Source organism: Lepisosteus platostomus, chromosome 2 (assembly GCF_059453375.1).
Source record: "Lepisosteus platostomus isolate fLepPlt1 chromosome 2, fLepPlt1.hap1, whole genome shotgun sequence".
Lineage (NCBI taxonomy): Eukaryota > Metazoa > Chordata > Actinopteri > Semionotiformes > Lepisosteidae > Lepisosteus > Lepisosteus platostomus.
In genome coordinates this window covers 16,525,899-16,546,533 of record NC_142612.1, presented here as the reverse complement: position 1 = coordinate 16,546,533, position 20,635 = coordinate 16,525,899, and the positions used below count along the sequence as shown (strand labels likewise).

At 42.9% G+C, this 20,635-nt stretch overlaps 1 protein-coding gene across 1 annotated transcript; it reads left to right on the top strand.

Annotated features, from left to right (window-relative positions):
* The first annotated feature begins 4,993 nt into the window (after positions 1 to 4,993).
* On the top strand, positions 4,994 to 20,160 carry LOC148676041 (uncharacterized). Its single transcript, XM_088600804.1, has 7 exons — positions 4,994 to 6,535; positions 9,252 to 9,322; positions 11,367 to 11,595; positions 12,736 to 14,969; positions 16,190 to 16,411; positions 18,039 to 18,170; positions 19,419 to 20,160. The coding sequence occupies exons 1-6, from the start codon at positions 6,208 to 6,210 to the stop codon at positions 18,132 to 18,134; spliced, it is 3,180 nt and encodes a 1,059-aa protein (XP_088456930.1). The 5' UTR covers positions 4,994 to 6,207; the 3' UTR covers positions 18,135 to 18,170; positions 19,419 to 20,160.
* The last annotated feature ends 475 nt before the right edge of the window (positions 20,161 to 20,635 follow it).

Genomic DNA, 20,635 nt, shown 5'->3' with positions numbered 1-20,635 from the left:
ATATCATGTTGACTCCAAGAAGAGAGCCAGATGCCAACATGGGAGGAGAGACTTCATTATGCAGCCTGTTCAGACCTGAAAGTGAGCACATGTTTCATTTTTGGGTTTTTGTTCTGTGGGACAAGAAGACCTTAACGGATGTCAGTGCTGGATCCTAAGAGGTAGAAATGAAAGGATTGTTTTGGCTTCTGCTGAGTACTTTTTTAATACTAAGTTTTGAATAGCAATTTGAGGCTTTCCCATAGCAAAACACTCCATTCTGTGTCTTATATGACCTGCTATCGTAAATAAATAGTGTGTTTTATGTCTCTGGGACAATGTTTCTAGTAAGAAGCAATTTGTGACCCACCACTGACATGAGGACAGACCAAAAGAATTGAAGCAACACTGCAGTCAGGAAGCAGTGAACAACAAACTCTAGCCAGACTTTGTCATTCGGTGAGCATCTGTGTAGAGGACTAACATTACAATGATATTAGGAAATCACTAAGGGAGAGCCAAGTGGAACATGTCCTCACAAGGAAAGGAAGGAAAGGACTGAAAAGACACAGCTAGAAGGTTATCCTTAGCTAACATTGAACACACAATGAAAGGCAAATAATGCAGATAATAAGGACATAATGGATGATTTAAAGCCTGTAGCAAATTAAAATTATTGTATTAAAATTATTTTAAGAAATGTTAATAGTCACATTGTTGCAAGAAGGGTGCACTAATCACACTTTATCAGATATTTCTTTATATTTCTGGTGTAACACATTCAAACAAGTACTCTGAAAGCATTTCATATAAACGTGTACATGCATTTTATATTTGTTAGTGAGCAAGGTACTTGTATGAATAGCATTTCTGAACTTCAAAAAACTTCTTTCAAAATACCGAATTTAAAATTGATGGCCAGTGGTAAAGTCATCTTTATCATCATCAGATTTTTACTGCTAGTCAGCACTGGATTTCTGAATGATTCTTCAGATCAGATCACTTTATTAGCCATATAGAATATCTTGCATTTGGAATTTGTCTTTTCACATACCCCAGCTTGCTCTCTCTGAGACACACAGACAGGGAGAGAAGCTTGGGGTCAGAGCACAGGGTCAGCTATTTATACAGTGCCCCTATAGCAGCTGGGGTCAAGGGCCTTGCTCAGGGGCCCAACAGAGTAGGATTCCTCTGCTGGCCACAGGATTTGAATCAGCAACCTGCCAGCCGAGGGCGCAGATCCTTAGCCACCACTCCCCATTTTTTAATGCATCCATTAATCCTTCATCCAATTCAGGGCAGCAGGGGAGCCAGGGCCTACCCCAGCAAGTAACAGGTGTGAGGCAGGGTGCACCCTGGACATAATGCCAGCCCATGGCATGGCGCACACAGACACACACACTCACACCAGCGCCACTTTTTCAAGAAGCCAGTCCACCTACCGGTATTGTGACTGTGAAAAGAAACCAGAGCACCCAGAGGAAACCCACCTGACCGTGGGGAGAACATACAAACTCCACACAGATAGCACACCTGGTCCAGAATTGAACTAGGGCCCATGTGGGGTGATGTAGCAATGCTAACCACATGCTGCCATTCTTTGAAAGCAGTGCTCTTTTTACAACATGAAATCACATAGTGGCTGGGCTTCTTTAGCACAGACTGACATAAATTGAGATACGCAGACAGAGAAATGTGTGCCCAAACACACCCACTTCATCTCAAATCTGAGCTTGTCTTCCAAAACCAGGCTCCTACAAATTAACTCTCACATGTATAGTTGACACTCTGGCAAACTTATTCTTCAAAACACAACATTTGTCTTGACTTTGTAAGAACATAAGAATAGTTACAAATAAGAGGAGGCTTGTTGGGTCATCTAGTTCAAGGCCACATCTGCTAAAGAAATACAGAAAAATGAATGTAATTTTCTGTTTTAGAATGTGACATAACTATTATTTACTTAGCATGAAGAGTTAACCTTGAAGATCTTCAAACTGGGACAGCATGTCACAGACGTACAGTCTGTGGTGTGTATGTGTGTATATCAGCATGGATCACAGTATCGTTTGTCCATGAAACTAACCAATAGACAAAACAAACACTTTTTAGTGGAGCACTGAACACTGAGAATCCAAAGGCTTGTGTCCATTCACCTTGAGCAACAGACTTCATTACATTATTCAAACCTATTCACATCATATCAACTCACAACTTTTTGGCTGGAAATACATTTTCCCATTTTTCTTTAGTGGGTTTCTGACTCGTTTCTCTTCCAATTCATGATTAAACATGGAAAAATACCAATTAAGGTATCATTGGAGAAAGAGGAAAACAGGGAGAATTTAATTATTTTTTAAGAGGATGTCAAGCAAACAAAAGGCCTTGCTTAAATCATTTGTTCCTTTATTGTTGCACAACATTATAAACTGTGTACAAAGAGTGGCAAAAACTTACTTCTTTTTGGGATTCAGAGTATTTTAGTGAGTTTTTGTGAGTCAAAGTATTTTCCCCAGTTTCTTTGTGAGATATAATGGTAAAGACTTGTAACCTGAAATGCATTTCTTCTTAGGAAATGCCATAGGAAGTTTACTACAATTAAGGTTATTGATCATAATAAGTATAAATCATAACTGACTGTTTGGTACAGTGGTATAATTATGTGCCCAATACCCAGAAGGTTCTGTGTTCAATTCCCCAGCAGAGTATATTTTGCCAGTAGCCATATCACCTAAGCAGGTGTGGGCCTGGCCAGTACCTGGATAGGAGACCTCTTGGGAAACACTAAGGTTGCTGCTGGAAGACATGTTAGTGGGGTCAGTAGGGGGCACTCACCCTGTGGTCTATGTGGGTTCTAATGCCCCAGTATAGTGACAGGGACACTGTACTGTAGAAAGGCACTGTCCTTCAGATGAGATGTAAAACCGAGGTCCTGACTCTCTGTGGTCATTAAAAATCCCAGGGCATTTCTCAAAAAGAGTAGGGATGTTACCAGGGTTTCTTGGCCAAATTTCCCATTAGCCTCCTAATAATCCCCATAATTGGCTGATAATTGGCTTCATCACTCTGCTCTCCTCCCTACTGATATCTGATATGCGGTGAGTGGTCTGGCGCACTATGCCTGTCATTGCATCATCCAGGTGGGGCTATGTGGTGGTGGTGGAAGGGAGTCCCCATTACCTGTAAAGTGCATTGAGTGGAGTGTATAGAAAAGCTCTCTATAAGTGAACGGAATTAATTATTCATTTATTATAGCAAGAACAGAGTTTTATCCATATCACTGGTAAAAAGTGTTATAGCTCAGGAACAGTAAATATGTGTTATTTACTGAATAAAATATTTATAAACACAGTATTTTGTGATCTTTTGAGAAACATGCATATTTAAAATATATTTCCCCCTTTTCTCTGTGGAGAGAATGGAGAACTATAACAGTTCATGCTCATGACAAAAACATCAATGACACACACTGTACCTCTATATTAGGCTACATATTTCCAAGTAAAGACAGGACATTCTTTGATACATGTGAAGCCTGTTTTTGGAAGTTTTTTCAGGAAAGGCAGTTTTATAGACATAAGACAAGGCCAGGACATTCATTTTGAGCCTGTTCTGAGCAGGTCTCGGACGTCTCTGAGGCCAGTAGTTAGCATGAACTTTGCTGCTGCTCAGAACCGTGGAACACACATCTTAAACTCTGTGTGCAGCTTGAAAAGATTTATTTCACACGACTGCAGTTCTTAAAGTTCGCACAAGATGATTAATTTTAGATTATTTTTAGCAATTGTATAAAGGTATATAAAAAGCATAAACATATAAATTAAAAAATCCTTACATTGAATGTAATTTGGTGAAATTGTCGACGGACGAGACTATCTTTATTGATACTCATTACGCGTTTTATTGTACGAGATTTCATATGGAAACACATATTACAATTCGGTCAACAAATTTTAGAATACATTTTTTTTACTTTGAAAAAAAAATGTCGATAAAATTCAAGAGGACGAGACACGTTTTCACATTACTATTTAAGTAATTGTTGAACGAGCAAGGTTACGTAATACATGCTACAAAGCAGATTCTATTTTACAAGCAGAGTGTATTAGCGATTTGACCTATAACAAACAAATGTATTGTGTATTTATAACACATGTTTAAATACTATAAATTGCACCGTATTTAAACTATATTCACTGAGGGAATTTTCTTCTCCATTTGATCAAAATAAGTTTACGCTCATTTCAGCGGAGTACGCTGAATTAGCTGTTACACTTAAATACAAAGGAATGTATACATTGATACACGTCTCCACATATGTTAACTGAAATGGCAAAAGAATAATGTAAACAAATTGCTTTAATAAATTTAAAATGAAAAAATAGACCAGGTGAGCACTAATATACAAAAATAACGTAACTTCACGAAATCCCTCTCATGGTAATTTTTGTTGTATGTACTGTAGTATTGTATCTTGAAGCCTAATTGTTTCGTGCTTCCATTTAATTCCACACTTTAAACATAAACCACGCATTACATTACTTCGTTTTAAATACTCATTTTATGGAAAAAAATCCTGTATGATTTATAATTAGGTAACTACTATGCTAAGCTTTTCCTTTAAAAGGTGATAGAACATCAGTTTAAGTCCACAAAATAAAACCGTGTGATGTGAGACGTGTTAACCATTTGATTAATCTTGAATTAATTCCCACTTTACACCTTTAAACATTCCTTGAAAGAGCGCAGTTATTCATTGTTGCACAAGCTTCTCAGCACAGATACACTTGTTTTGAAACAATTAACCCGTCCGCCTGCTGCAGAGACGGACAACGCTTATGTCATCAACCTATCTTGATTTATTTAAAACAAGAAAGGGAAAAAAAATCACCTCCACTGTGAGTGACGCGACTAGTAACCAATAGTATCGTCAGAAGTGGGAGCTCCTAAAACTCTCTGCTAATGGGCTTTGGCATAGGGAGGGCGATCGATGCGTTTTTTTTACCAGGTTAGGTTGGCCCATGGTAACCAGTAGAAGGTTACGAGTTAAAGAATTGGATTATTTGATCATCTGACTACGGGAGAGCTGAAGGAGTTGTGGCGACAGAAGAGCTAATATTGATACATTTCGGCCGATAGTTTTAATTCTGCGGTTTGGAGTATCTGCCTCCCTGGAGGGTGGCTCTTCAACGGCACTGTCGGAACCCCGGACCGAGTGAAAGGACGTGCGACTTGATTTTTTTTTTTTGGAAAAAAAAAAGATCAAATTGTTTTGCTGCGCAGGATGGTTTGAAGCGCACGGTGATGGGTTGGACTACAGCTTCCACTAGTGGGCTCAAAGATAAGCTGATCATCTGACTAGAGACCTAGCCCAGTGTGGTAGTTTTGTCGCTGCAGTTTGCTTTGCCTTGTGCGCCCGGGTTTGCCAAGAAATAAGCGGTGCGTTTTGGAATTGGTAGGAGCAAAGTTACATCAGACTACAAACGCGCAAAAAAAAAAAAATAGCGTGAACCAAAGTTTTTTTTTTAAACTGTTAGCGCAGTCGACTCAAATTTAACGTAGATGTTTTAATTATGTTTTCTGTTTTGTGGACCCGATTCGAGGAACATGACATCTGGTCTAGAAAGTACAGAGAGTGGCTGTTTGAGCCACATGTCGCTGGAGTTATAATTCGTGACGCGGAGTGCGGTCGAATGAATTTGTGATCTTTTTTTTGACATTTTGAATAATATTTGCCCGTACATTTTGTGAAAGATTGTTTGCATGAAAATATCTCATTTCGAGTACAACCGTTTTAAAATTCACTACATTTTTTTTCCAAAGACCGTATATATACGTACATGACATCAGGTTGCTTAACATAACCTTTACGGTGTTTTTTGATACATCATTTATGTTTTTTTATACATATCAATAGTAGTAACACGTTATTGAACATGCTTGATTGGACGCATACTTTATTACCATTTTCAGGTATATAGGGTGCTAGTAAATCTCACATAAAGTTAGGAGAAGCTTTGCGAGTGTGATTAGGATCTTTAACTGCGCGAGAAATGTTAGTTGAGTTGCGTGGCTTTAGTTTCAAGGCTAAAGAGCTGTTTCAGGAGCTGCGAGTGAATTAACTTAACTGTTCTTGCCGGGTTTAAACGAAAAGTAAAAGCAAATAATTGCTTTGGGGAACTACAAAACGATAAAAAAAAGGCTGTAAACAAGGAAGCCGGCAAAAAAATGGCCGGCGACTGCGCCTACAACAAGCCCTATGCTAATGAGGACACTTTCTGTAACAAACATTTGCTGGAAAAGCAGGAACTTGGAGGGAATGCGCTTATCAGTGATTCCGCAGAGGGGGAAACGGTATCCTCGCCCTTCTTCGAGGTCATCGATGGAGTTTTGTACCGTAAAAAGTTGGAGAAGGGATACATTAACTACAGAGAAGTGCTGGACACGGACAGGAGGCGCAATGCCATTGCAACTTTTCATCAGAAGAGGCTGGGGAAGACGCACCACACCCTGGAGGATACCTACAGATTTGTGGCAGAAAACTACTGGTGGGAAGGTACAGTCTCCTATATGTTTACTGTAGGGGGGGTTAAATTATCGTATGTCTACCTGGAGCTGTAGCGCACGGTGCACCGCTGGACATATCAAGTGTGGACAAGTTACACGCGGTTCGCAATTCTCTGGTATCGGAGATAAGATTCACCTTTTGGTTTTTAAATGACATTTATTTTTGCAGTTGTAGATTCTCCAATTATTTTACGTACCTTAACTGTTTGTTTGTTTTTTACCAGAGATGATAAAAATGGTTCTTAGAAGTTTTATTTTCGCAGGATGGCTTAAAAAGTAGACGGATCATTTAACCGCTCCTTAATATCACCTGGCTCGTACAAGAGGAAAAACAAAATACTTTCAGTGGTGAAGTGATTTAGTGCTGTTCGGTTTTTGTACTAGTTGCAATATTATATTGTGTTGTGAAAACGATAACGAGATTCATTTTAATTTCACAGTATGATTTCTAAATCAGACGCGTGAATCGTTTGCTAGTGTTAATTTATGTATGGCAGTACCATTAATTAACTTGATCTTGCTCTGTATGTTAAACTCTCGCTATGCCACTGCTTGGCAGCTTTGAAGGTGTAAAACGACGAAAACGAACATGTCCACTGCTTGTTTTTACTTTCGGTTCCAAAACTCGATACCTTTGGCGTCAAGTTGTGTGGCAGCCCGTGGTGTTGACATCATACAACACCCAGGAATGACGGAATGGTGTATTCAGGAAGTGATGTCAAGGATTTACAGTCCAGTGCAATGACAGATCTCTTTGTGCTTGCTGGGAATTAGGCAGGAATGACCCACGTTATTATTGCTGTAATGTACAATCCTTAAAAGTGCCTTGAATCAACCAGCAATCATTCGATGCACACCAAAATCGTTGGAAAACCCAACCCAAATAAAACTGTTCTTCACTTTCTCAGAGGTGTTCCGTAAAAGCACAGACCAGTAAAATCACACGGCACTAAATGCTTATTCTGGTAGGCTTCTGTTTTGACAAAAGCGTGAAGTCACATTTTACACAATAAAGCTTCATTATCCCCTGGCTTCATTTGGCAATTTTTGGTATGTGCTCGTTGGAGGGTATTCCCCCAAAACAACCAGTGGTGAAATATTTCCAAGTCTCATACAGCCCTAACTGTCCTTCAGGAGCAGCTCAAAAGAAGTGAGTTGCGCTTGGCTTATCTGGAGCTTTGATTTGTCATGCTCACGCTGCAAGGACGTGCGATGGTTCAAGTGATGTGGTGTGCAAGCCTTTTCACAAGTCAATTGATCAGTCTTTCATTTGATATAGCGCCTTTACAGAATTATATGACCGTTAACAGCACGCTGTACAGCCACAGGCGGCTGTTCACACTGGCGAGACTGTCTTACCAACTTGACTTCTTTCCTACAGTGAGTCATTATTATACGTGGTCTTGAGCGCTTGGTTTAATTAAGCAATCAAGGATCAAAGCCTTCATTAATTGAATTGACTTTTTGAAGATGTCTATCTGAGCAGGATGACCCAAGTCAACTTTTAAGGGCTCCAGAACAAAATGAGGTCCATACGATGACATTTTAAAATATCTAAAGACAGGTTGGAGATTCTAAACACAGTGCTGCTCCATTAAAAGGGATATCTTCCTGTCTTTCTGGAACTCACTTTACTTTTGTTTTGGGGCTGCTTCTAATCGACTTTCTTAGTACTTCTATCAAGAGAGCACTCAAATGCAAGTTAGTGACTTTTTAAGATAAAAAAACACCTGTTTTTGAGCTGCTTCTTCCAATTCAGTGACGAAGGAGAGCTGGAATCTTATCTTGGCAAGCAGTGGGTGCAGGGCAGGATACACCCTGGATGGGTTGCCAGTCCATCATAGGAAAGGCAGACAAACATAGATGCACACACTCACATTAGGGCCAGTTTTCACAGCAGCCAATTAACGCACTAGTATGTCTTTGGACTGAGACAGGAAACTGGAGCACCCAGAGGCAGCACACTTGTACACAGGGAGAACATACAAACTCCACACAGATAGCACCCCAGGTCAAGAATTGAACCCAGGGCCACAGTGCTAGGAGGAGGCAATATGCCATTATGCCACCCAATTATATTATGTTTTTTAATATCCATTATCATGCAACTGATGTAACAAATTTGCCTATAAATGTTTTCATAAAACTTTTTCTCTTGCATTCTTTCTTGTATGAATTTTCTGCAGAAAGTGCTAATTGATTTATTTGAGAAGTTTTCCATTGTCTTTTTTAGATATAAATATTTTTAGTTGTACAAGCTAGTATTTGTTTTTAAGACCAAGTATGTCCAACATGTTCTTCTTTTCATAGAGATTTTCAAAGATGTTTATTCTTCCACATATTTTTCCTAAAAGGCATGCGTAAAACAAGGTCGCAGCTTTGAATTGTTCTTTAAAAAACATAGAGGGGTCTTTTTTACATCTAAATGACTTTTTCAAAGGGTAGATGGGAGTGTGCCATATTGACTATGTTGCAGGAAAAGGGGTCTCGTCGTTTTCATTAGCTTGGTTGTAAATAACTTTATACCTCTTAAAATGATTCCAATTGGCATTTTTAAATTAAATTTAATTTAAATTTATTTTATCTTTATTTAATGTGTAATTTATATTGTAAACGGAATACTTACAAACTAAACGCAAGTTGAAATAGCCTGTACAATGTAGCATTAAAACAAAGGTTTCAGAGGTTTTCGCTTTGTGTTTCAGGAATGTTTTGTCACATCCGAGAATACGTCCTGGGATGTGAGGAATGCAGAGAGAAACATGATGGAGGACATGTAAGTGCCTGTGGTTGGCCCTGGCCTTCTGAAGGCTGTGTGATTTATACATTTCTGTGAAGGAACAGTACTTCATGTGGAGTGTTAAACTTAAAGATGAAAGCTAAAGGATGTTTCAAGCACAGAGATGCTATTCAAAGCCCATATTTCACATCTAATGATTTTAAAATGGAATCTCTTTTCCACACATATGGTGATATTACCGTAATGTGGGTTTGTGGGTGTATGGGAGTGTGGAACAAGCTACCAGCCATGCTATTGAATGGCTTCTTTCAAGAAATGGACAGATGAGATCCTAGGATCAATTAGCTACTAAACGCCAAATGGACTAGGTGGGCTGAATGAATGTCTCCACGAATGACAACCATTCCTAATTAATTATGGTATTTGTGCATGAAATGTGTACATAATACAGTGTTTCTTTTGAGTTGGCGAAGATGATGATCTGTCCACTTTAACTCAGTGTTCAGCACTTTCTTTGTGCTTCCAGAGTGCTATATAGGGGGTTTTGCAGGTTAAAGGCGAGTAAAATAGTTTAGTCACAGGCTTAAAGCATGGAGTGCACACCAACCACAGGGTGTATGTCTGACAGTTATAGGAGGTTTTATGTTTTCTGATTTTGGACACCCAAATGGAAAATTGTCTTAATTTTCAGTATATGCTGAAAGGCACATTGTCATTATGCTGCAGGGGTACATTTTTAAATGAAGTTTCTCTCTTTGGTGGGTGCAACAGTTTAGAAATGCAGCCCTCAATTCAAGGCAATTATTCCAGCAGATATGAACTGAGCCCAGTGGGGTTACATTCACCTTTGGTGCTTCATTTTTTCCATCACCCCCCAAAAAATGCTTTAGATGGTTAGATAACTGTAATTGTTCTGTTGGTTTTCTCAAAGAAATTCAAAAAAGGGTGTCATTGAGGCATCGAGGGAATTATTAATGGTTTGTGTTGAGGATGCTGAAAAAAGAAATGGGTATTTTATGAGCTGCAGTGCAAGCTCGTTTTAAAACTTGTGAACAGGGATCTGCCCAGGCAGGTTTACCCATCAGACAATTTCATGTCATTTATAGGTTTATATACTGAATTATTGGGTGTTGTGAGGGATCCCTCATTTCATGTCCATCTATAACATAAGACTAATGTCACACAGCAAAAATATCTAGTGATTGTAAACATAAATGCAATATTGTGCATCCATGGTTTTGCAATCCTGATTGATAACTGCACCCAAATGTCGTGAAACAGAAATCATGAACAGCCTTTTACGTGGGGATCTGTGCAAGAAAACTGGCTTACATCCATGGAAATTCCTGAGTCGAAACGATTTTAAATTTCAGAAATTTAGCTCCTGATGGTGGGATGAAATGGACTAATGCTGAAAAAGAATGAGCAAAATGGACGAGCCGTACCCAGAGTGCTGCTCGCTTGCTCCTAAAAGCCCCTGTGCACGCAGTCTCACTCTCGCCGGTCCGTACAGGAAGTGTCCGTGCGCCTCGGTCTAGCAAGCTGCTGTGTGTGCAGCTCACTCGCTTACCGGCTCTCGCCCATTCCTGTTACGGTTACTGACTTCAGGGAATTGATAGTTCATTTAGCCAGGTGTGCTTTTCAACGTGTGGAAATGGTAAGCCGTTAAATATTTCCATAAATCATTGAGACTGTGTGTACGTAAAACACTCCATAACTTGTAAGATGTTGTTTGCATGGCATTTGTACACATTCACTTAACAACATAGACTACAGCGTACGTACTGATTTATAAACCGTGATCATTTTGGGCTTCTTTAGGAAATGGGAGTTTTGCCTGGGATTGGTTTGTTCATAATATTACTGAATTTCCTTCTTAGGATAGAACAAATGATAGTAGTGGAGAGATATGAATATTTCAGAGTGCTACTTGAAACATTAAAGACTTAATGTTTTTATTTTTGTTTTGCAACAGGTCTTTGTATTTTCTGTTTAGGTGGATTATTATAATAACAAAAAACTACATGCTTTGTTTCAGTTGGTTTTCATGTCCGTTCTAAAGCGGTTTATTGCCCTTTAGGTCCACCAGCAGCCGGTTTCCAAAACCTTGTCGTCGTACGGGAACGACTTGCTCTGCAAACTGAACGGCCAGCGCGGGGAGGGGCTCTTCTGCGACATCACCCTGAAGGTGGGGGGGAGGTCCTTCTCCGCCCACAAGGCTGTGCTGGCCGCTGTCAGCGAGTACTTCCAGGAGATCTTCACCGAGATGGACTCCACAGCCAGTCCGCAGACCGCGATAGACCTGACGGGTGAGCCCTGTCCTGAGCTTCCTTATAATCTCAGATCTGTAAACGGATATCATACATATTCTTCAGAGCGGCTGTAGTCCGGATGTCACCTCCTTGTGCTTGGGTTGTAACACTGGCTGACTTATGACTGTGCTCAAAGACTACAAAATACACATTTGGCCCAGCAGTGCAGTTGGCTGTTTCACAGCAGTGAGCCCTGGGACCTGTTAGGCACATGGAGCATGTAGTTGCATTAGAGCTGCATCTCTGTTTTAGTCCAGGCTCACTCTCCTGTAAAGAGCTATAGACTTTGCAGTGGTCAAAACGGCAGGTGGACCTGCTGACTTGTTCACTGTACTTGAACTTTAACCCCTATATTTGCAGCAAGATCGCTACTGGTTATTTTCCTGTCATGCAGAGAGTTTACTCTGAGGAACTTTGTGTTGCTTTTGGATAAATTGGGGTTTTGTGCCTCGTCTACTTGCTTTGTCAGTAAGAGTTTCACTCACCCGCCTGTCATTTCAGTGGGAGTTGTTCCCATGTGAAGTTTCCTTTCCAGGAGCTGCTGCTTTCACTGCATGTGCAACTCCGCAATGATATCGCTGCCTGTAGTTATCCTTGCAGGTCTTGAGCTGTTGTGATGGTTTGCCTGGCAATCAATGACACAGCAAGGTGGTGTAATACTGAATTAGGCAATATATTTTAGGCAACATCAAAATGTATTAGTTCAAGTAGGGAGCATCGTCAGCATGCGTAAGCTGCAGAGGAACAAGTGAAGGTTTATTCCATGTGGAAAAGAGAAGAAAGGAAACACATTTTAGGCTGTGGAGCCGCAACTTAAGAATGTTGCCAAAATGTTGTGTTTCTTTTGCTTCTCTTTTCAGCATGGAATAAACCTTTACTTGTTCCTCATCAAAACCCGTTGGTCTCCAATGCATAGTTTGCATTATATAAACACTTTTTTTCCCCCAACTCAAATTAAAACCCTTTGAAAGTTTTGAATTCACTAAATCTCAAATCGCTGCCAAACTCATGCAGTTCAGGTTATAAATTGGGTACCACCTGAGCTGGGTTTTACAGGTTGCGAAATTTGGGCACGAAGTTGAAGTACTGTAAAACATATGCTAAGTGATTGCACCCCTTCATTTCTGTGTTTCCCAGGGTACAGTGAGGAGAGCTTTCTGCCCTTGCTGGAGTTCTCCTATAGCTCCACGCTGTCCCTGAAGCTGGAGAACCTCATCGAGGTCTCCGCCATGGCCAGGCACTTTCGGATGTGGCCGGTCGTGGAAGTGTGCAAAGCCATCGAGAGAGAGCAGGGACACATGGGCACGAAAAACAATTCGGGACTCCATTGCCAGAGGGAGAGTATCTCTGGGAGCCCCCCGCCTGCTTCCACAGACGCCTCCGTGTTCATTTGCAAGATTGAAGACCCACAGGACGGTGTGGCGCCCTCTGCTGGAAAGGAGGCTCCGTGTCGGAAGCAGGGGAAGAAGGCAAAGGCTGAAGACTGTCTGAAGACGACTCTTGGCTGGCTCGGGGAGTCCAGCAGAAGGGGTCCTGAGGAAAGCCTGGCACCCCATTTCGAGAACGGTCTCAGGCTGGGATTGGGTCCGTGCGAGGACCTGAGGGCTGAGGCCGTGTGCAGACCGCCCTGGTGCGCTACTCCTGGTCCAACGGTGCAGGAGGAATCCTTCCAGAGCAGTTCAAAGAAAAGGCTGAAACTCATGGATTTCAAATCGCCGTCCAATAAGAGGAAGTCGCCCCGCAGCCTCGCTGCTTCCGCGCCAACGCCCTCGCCTGCTCCCCGGCACCCCAGCATGACCTTGCGCTCCATGCCCTTGCAGAGGGTGGAGGGGCCTTTGAAAGAAACGGTGGAGGCGGGGTCTGTCCCTCCTTCTGCGAAGTACAAGCAGAAGCTCCGTTATTCTCACCCAGCAGAGTGTAGCCAGGAACCGGTGTCCTCTTCCTCCTTGGCCTTCAGTTCCCCGATTAAAGAGGAGCCCATAGAGGAAGAGGTGCAGTCGCCAACGACGCTAGAGAAGTACAAGCTCCTCAGCGTGCTGGGCCTGCAGCGCAAATCCCTGGTAGTCTGCGGCGAGGAGCCCACCGGCTGGAGGCAGAAGAAGAGGCTCAGGAAACTGAAAGTGAGTAGCTATTCTCTGACTACCAGACGAAAACCGAGAACGGTTCAGCCCAATTCGGAGGCCCGCCCGGGAGAAGAGCGCCGCAGCGCGTCCAAGCCAACATCTCTGGGTGAGGCCGGCACGCTTCCAGCCTTTAACTGCACAAAGGCAGAGGGAAGGAGAAGCCTGAGCATTAAGAAAGCCATCAAAACGGAGCCCACTGCCATCAGCATAGAGGAGCTGGGGCTGAAGAGAGGCGGGTGTGGCCTGACCCCCGACAGAAACACGAGAAGCAGAGCCGCAGCTGTGCAGTCGACGTTGCAGGCAGAACAGAGGGCTGCCCACGGCCTGAGGGAGACGAGGGCTGCCAGGTGCAGGAGTGACTCAACCCTCGCACTTCACACACAGCCTCTCTCAAGACTCCGGTCTGGAAATGCTCACCTGCAAGGAGAGCTCAAATACCCAGCAGGGTCTCGGCAGGGAACTGTAACCAGCACTCAGAAACGGCCTTTGAATTTGGCTCCTAGCCACATGGAGTCCTTCTTGTCCCTTAAAGTTAAGAAGTCCATCTCCAGGGGCTGCTCTTTGGAGGTGCTGCCGGGAAGCGTCACAGGGAGCTCTGGTCGGGTGCTCAGGAGTAACAGGCAGTCTGGCACAGGCACGTTTCCCAGCTCTGCCTGCGCCGGGCAAAACCTCTCGCTGAAAGCGGAAGTGCAGGAGCTGGATAACTGTCCACTTCAGAAAGACTGTGGACGAGCTGGAAGGGAAACCAAGCCCTGGAATTTGGGTGCCAAAAGCCAAAGCCTTCAGACAGTGGTGTGCAAAACCGAACCCTTTTTTGACCTGGGGAAAAGGAAAAGCAAACCCACACAAAAGCTCCTGGATGCTGGGTTTTTGTTTAGCTTATACAGGCCGGGAAACGCCATACTGATGTCGAGCAGCGCCATTAAAAGAGAAAGCACGACGCCCGAAGTTGCCCCCGCGAAGCCGGTCTCTCGGAAAAGTACCAAAGAGGAAGGATGTAGTAGGAGCGGGTTTTCGGAAATAGCAGGCAGGACGCGAAGGGCAGTCAGAGAAGCGAGGGCCCTGCCTGGCTTTGACAGGCGCCTGCGGGAGGCCAAGGGCACTAGGCCCCAGGCCAAGAGGAGCGCGTCGAGTGAGGCGGGGCTGGCGCAGACCTCCGTCCGCAGAGCAGGGCTGGAGAATGGGGGCCCGGCGAGGGCGCTGGCCGAGCGTGGGGCGCGACCCGCCGTCGCCAAGGAGGTACCAAAGGTGAGCGCTTGTCATTTCCTACAACGGATCATCTCGTTAGCAAGAGATTGAGGTGGGGGGGAAGGGAAATGAATCCACTAGCAAATATTAAAGTTAATTAATTTCAGCATTACAGGTGAAGAAACCCTTAGGAGAGCTGCGATAGTTTCCCAGTCATGGTTCTGGGGTGCCACTGTTAATCTTTTTTTTTTTTTTACTCCAGTGGAGCTCTTGAAGCGATTTCTTTTTCTTTTTCCCTTAGTAGGACGGGGAGAGAAATGTGTTGAACTCTGTGCTAGCAGCTGGGTTTCAGAACCATTAAGGAGTACTGTAAACATGACCAGGTGGCATTTAACCCGTTCATTCATATATAACTCGCAATGCGTATGATTCCCATTATTCTTTCAGTGATAGCTAATGAGTTGTTTCGTTTTTTTAACAATTCCATTTTTTATCATTTATTGGCAATAGTAGCTAGGTCCTGAGTGCGGATTAAAATCTAGAAGCCAGAATGTTAATATTTTTATTATGGACACACAAAGCATTCAATATGGGGTATTTAGATCTTCAGTTGGATTAAGTTCCTCATTAAAGGTTATTTCTCAAATGACATGCTTTAGGCATTTGGGGGAAAAATGTGTTTTAGACTGAGAACTTGTTAATGGAGTTAGAAATATGAGATAAGAGATGAATGCTCAACCTGGGGCAGTGTAAGTAGTGGAGTACCGCATGTATATCGGGACCACTGCTCTAATATATATTACCTGTCTAGATTCGGATACATTCAAGTTTCCACATGAATCCAAAATATAGGAGGATTAGGAAATGCTGTACAATCAACAAATGAAAATTGAAAATCTAAGATTGAGCAATCAACTTTATATTGACAGGGCTGATGCATAGTTATAAATGCTGAGGGTTTGCGTCATGGAATTATAAATGTTACAATGCACTAGTGTGACCACAAAAATATTCCTTCTTTATCAGTCCACAGAAAAGAAACCAGATATTTTTCAGGGCTTTGTAGTCTTGAACAGAAAAGGCTATGAGGGGACCTTATACAAGTGATCATTAGTTGCGGAAGCTTATTCTGTATTTTCCTGGGAGTCCTGCGGCAGCTGAAACCCGCCCACTCTCTGAAAAGAGAGACGCGCTTGCCGGTAGAATTTGTTGCACTGTATCCATTTGATGTGTGGGTAGCGTGCTGCCGGGTCCCTCATTCTCGCGTTGTGGCCTGCCAGAACCTGCGCCGGCTGCTGTGGCTCCGGAGCGGCCAGTCCAAGCTGCTGGAGAGCCTCCGGCGGAAACGGCTCAGGAGGCTCCGCGCGGCCAGGAGAGTCCCCGGCAACATCGCCCCGGTGGTGTCGCACACCTGCCCCGAATGCAGCGCCTTCTACAAGAACTGCGACACTCTCATCATGCACAGAATCCGCCACATCGAAGGGAAGCACTGGCCGTGCCCGGTGAGTACCGCCGGGCTCTGTGTGGAAGTCGGCATTGAAACCCCTGACCCTGGCACAGACTGATGGCGTCTGGCAGATAATATTGTTGTTCTTTATTTCTGACATTTGGGCGTTTCTTGAAAAGAGTAGGGGTGTAACCCCGGCGTCCTGGCCAAATTTCCCATTGGCCTTTACCAATCATGGCCTCCTAATAATCCCCCTCTGTGAATTGGCTACATCACTCTGCTCTCCTCCCCACTGATAGCTGATGTGTGGTGAGCGTTCTGGCGCATTAAGGCTGCCGTCGCATCATCCAGGTGGGGCTGCACACTGGTGGTGGTGGAGGGGAGTCCCCATTACCTGTAAAGTGCTTTGAGTGGAGTGTCCAGAAAAACGCTATACAGGTGTAAGCAATTATTATTATTATTATTTGGTATATGCTCTAATTATGTATTCATTTATTCATTGTGTATTAATTTATGATAATGATAAGTGCAGTCCTTAAATTTAGGTGGGTAGCTGCGTCAGCATGCGTAGGCTGCAAAGGAACAAGTAATAGGTTTATTCCATGCTGAAAAAAAGAAGAAAGAGAACACAACGTTTCGGCCGTGGAGCCTTCTTCAGGTGTGAGAGAGACAGGGCAGTAGGCAAAGGTAAAGTAGCGGGAGAACAAAGGCTGGGAGGGAGGAGGAGTGAGAGGCGGGAGCAGGGGACAGAAAGAGAGGCCAGTCAAGAGGTGTGAAGTCAGAATGGGTGCAGAGAGGTGTGAAATGAAACTTCCAATGAATGGAGAAAATTTAAAAGAACAGTAGTCTGTCGTTAAGAGAAGGGAATCCTTAAATTTAGTCGACTGAGGCAGACTAATATGCATCAAATCTATTCCAACTATATCTCTACCTCAGTTTGAAACATTATAGAAAAATCTATGCAGTGATCTGAACAAATATAAGAACCATAATCTGTGCAGTTCTGGTGAAGGTTTGTATGAGCTGCTGTCCGTAGTATTACCCGTTATGTGAAAACGGCAGGGCTATGTCCTGGTCTGTGCATGTTGTTGTCTCACACCAACCTGTTGAGAGCTAGTCTGCTGCAAGGAATGGAGAAAATGAAGGAAAGTGAAGACTTAGGGGAAACGCGAAGCACAGACCTGTATCCACACGCCCCTTCCTCTTCTGCAGCTGAGTGGCGTTTTTGTTTTAATTGTTTTCACAAGAATAGAAAGTTGGCGAAACAACTGGCAAACGTGGCAGAATGGAAAAGGTAGCGAGTCTTGTGAAACCTGTCTGAGGGGGAAACGCAACAAGTAAGAGGCAGAACAGGAAAATCCAGAAGAAGCCACATGTGTCGAAAATCTTGAATAATCCTGACCTTGACTGGTTAATCCTCCTCACAGCCTGTGCCTGCCAGGCATGCTGCAGTTTGAGGAAATGGAACGCAATCACACAGTGCCGATAGAACTGTGATATGAATGGCATGCAATATACAGATTTTTCTTGCATACATATCAGTTCATTATAGAGTAAATCCTTTTATTAGCACTGTAAACCAGTTGTGGGGTTAGATTAAAGTAAACTACCATGATGGTGTTTATCCGGCCTAGTATATCAAACATCTAATCATATCTTCTTTTTTTTATTCCCTTTTTCAGTTGTGTAACAAATCCTTCTTCAGGCAGAGGAATGTACAAAACCACATCCGAACACACGACCAGAAGCTCTACAAATGCCGCCTGTGTATTACGTAGGAAAAGGGGAGGGACTGGAAGTTTCGAGAAAAAGATGTAAATATTGCTTTTCCTTTACTGCAGTCTAGATCAAGATGTATCGAGTTGAGTATTGCCAGATCGCAGCTGATTCCAAAGTCGGGTTCATTTAGAAGACATGTGCAGAGGATTCTACCCTCCTGATCTGGCATAGTCATGAGCTTTTCTGACATACGAGATGGCCAAAAACATGGAGTCTGAAAGCCACTTGGTGTAACGGCATGTCTCCTGCTTTGAAAATCGATTCTAAAACTGCAAGTTGTGGCGTTTTGTTGCTTTGCCCGGGGGGTTTGTGCTGGGGGGCACAGTGCTTGTCTCATTGTATTTAGCCATGCACACTCAAGGTGGGGTTTGCAGCGAGGCTGTCTTACCATTACTGTACTGTTGTACCCACATTTTGAATCCATGACCCACTGACATCTGCTTCTCCACAGCCCTGCGTGACAGTGGAGTTTCCACTAACAAACTTTTCCTAATCCCTCCTTGTTCGGGTACAATGTCTTGTACCCAGTGTGCTCCTCACACCCATCGCACTCACATTAGTGTGAGGATGCTTAAGAATGGCATTGGGGGGGGGGGGGGAAGTGGTAATATTCCATATCATTTCTGGGGTCCGTCACTGCAGTGTGCGCTGTCCAGCGACTCGCTGTTCCCAGTGCCCTCCTAGTGGATTCTGTCCGCGCCTCAAAGAGGTGATGGAGTCGGATCTGTGCTGGAGGAGACTTTCGATAGGGGTTTGAAAGGTGAGAGCCCAGCTGGGGACTGGTCTTTGTCCCGTTCATGGAGTGTTGGGTCGCTGTCTCCACTGCAGGGTCCTAAAAACTGCCCCGTCAGCCGGCGATTGTGTTCGATCGTTTGGCTAGCTGTCCAAACCAGCAGTGTGGGTGTGACAAGGCAACGCAGAAGCATTCAGTGCTCGAGTCGTGGTAGACAAACTCCTCTTGGCTCCTGCCTTGACAATATCAAGCAAGTTAACTGGAATAAACAGTTACTTTGAAGATACAGTAGTGCGAACTGGTGTTCTATAGATACACTGTAGTGGACTAGGGGTGTGGGATTGTAACTGGAAGGCTGTAGGTTCAAATCCCAGGTAAGACACTGCTCTTGAAGAAGGTACTTCACTCAGATTGCTCCCATAATGTACCCAGTTATATAAATGGGGGCAGATGTTAATTAATTTCATAATACTAAGGTACTAATTACTAAGCTGTTCATAGATTCATATACATCTAGATTAATATGTAATTTTTCTTTTCATTTTTTTAGGAGTACTGAAGTCTGGAACGTTTCTCTGCAGAAAATCCCATCGTTTTTCACCAAAAGATATGTAAATACACGTTGGGCGTTGGAGCAGAGGATTTTTAGTTAAAACGTAGATATAATTAATATTCAGAAGTATGATAGTCTCCCTTTTCATAGGTACATAGTTAAATTTAAGCCAAAATTGTTAAAACTTGAACCAGTTACGTAAGAGTAGGGTAGGATGTTGATAATGTAAAAGAATATTTAAAGATGGTTATTAAGTGATATTTTAATTAAATTTTTAATGCACTTAATAGTAGCATTATTATAAACCTAATAAATCATGAAAAGATATCAAATTGGTCTTAGTACTGGGTATACTTGAAAGAATTGAAGTTTTATTAATCTTGCCAGTCAATCTGTCTTTCACATCCTTTGTAATAATGCTGCAATTTTTTTTGCTGCAGTGTTTTAACAGGTTTCTATATCGATGTTACAATGTGTATTTAAAATGAGAACTGTTCTGCCTGAATGTGACTTTCAAAATGCAGTGGACATAATTTTTGTGACTGAAGTTTGACAGTTTTCGTGTTTTAAAAAGAGGGCAGGTGTTGCCTTTTTATATTTAAGATCTTTGAAATATTTAATGTTTGGAACATTTATTGAATATTAAAACATTTTAGAATTGGATTTTAAGCCTGGAAAATTGAAGCTTCTTGTATCAGACTGTTGCAAATTTGAATAAATTTTGCATTTTTCACAATGATCCTCTTGCTGGTTTCCTCTCTCAGTGAGGTATTACTTGAAGCAAGCATGTCAGTGCATTTCATCTTGTAACCTCATGTGAGGTTGTCTAAGACGGTGGTTGTATTTTTCGGAGTAATAACTATCCATTCTAGACAGACTAGAAATATAAGATGGGGAAACGCTGAGCCTAAAGACTGAGTTGTGTTGACATTTTCATCTAGACAAAAATGGTAGTTGAAAAGGTAATATAGGTAATAACCTTATCCTGGCCTGACAACTCCCAGGAAGGTTCAGAGCTGTGAGGCTGGGAGCCCCGTGTGAAACTCCCTTGTCCGTCCTGAAGGTGTACCAGCAGCCTCTGCTCTCTTTTCATCTCGCCTGTATGCTGACCCAAGTCTGCCTCCAGAGAGCTGCCCCATCCCTCCCACCGGCACTTCTGCCTCAACTCGAGGGGTCTCCACAGCTCACCTGCAATGGGCCACAGTCCTCCCACG

What these genes read in the sequence shown, in the direction of transcription:
- LOC148676041 (XM_088600804.1), top strand. Translation starts at nt 6,208, where the DNA reads ATGGCCGGCGACTGCGCCTACAACAAGCCCTATGCTAATGAGGACACT. An exon ending in AGAAAACTACTGGTGGGAAG is followed by an intron (nt 6,536 to 9,251) that starts GTACAGTCTCCT and finishes TTTGTGTTTCAG; the next exon opens with GAATGTTTTGTCACATCCGA. An exon ending in AGAAACATGATGGAGGACAT is followed by an intron (nt 9,323 to 11,366) that starts GTAAGTGCCTGT and finishes ATTGCCCTTTAG; the next exon opens with GTCCACCAGCAGCCGGTTTC.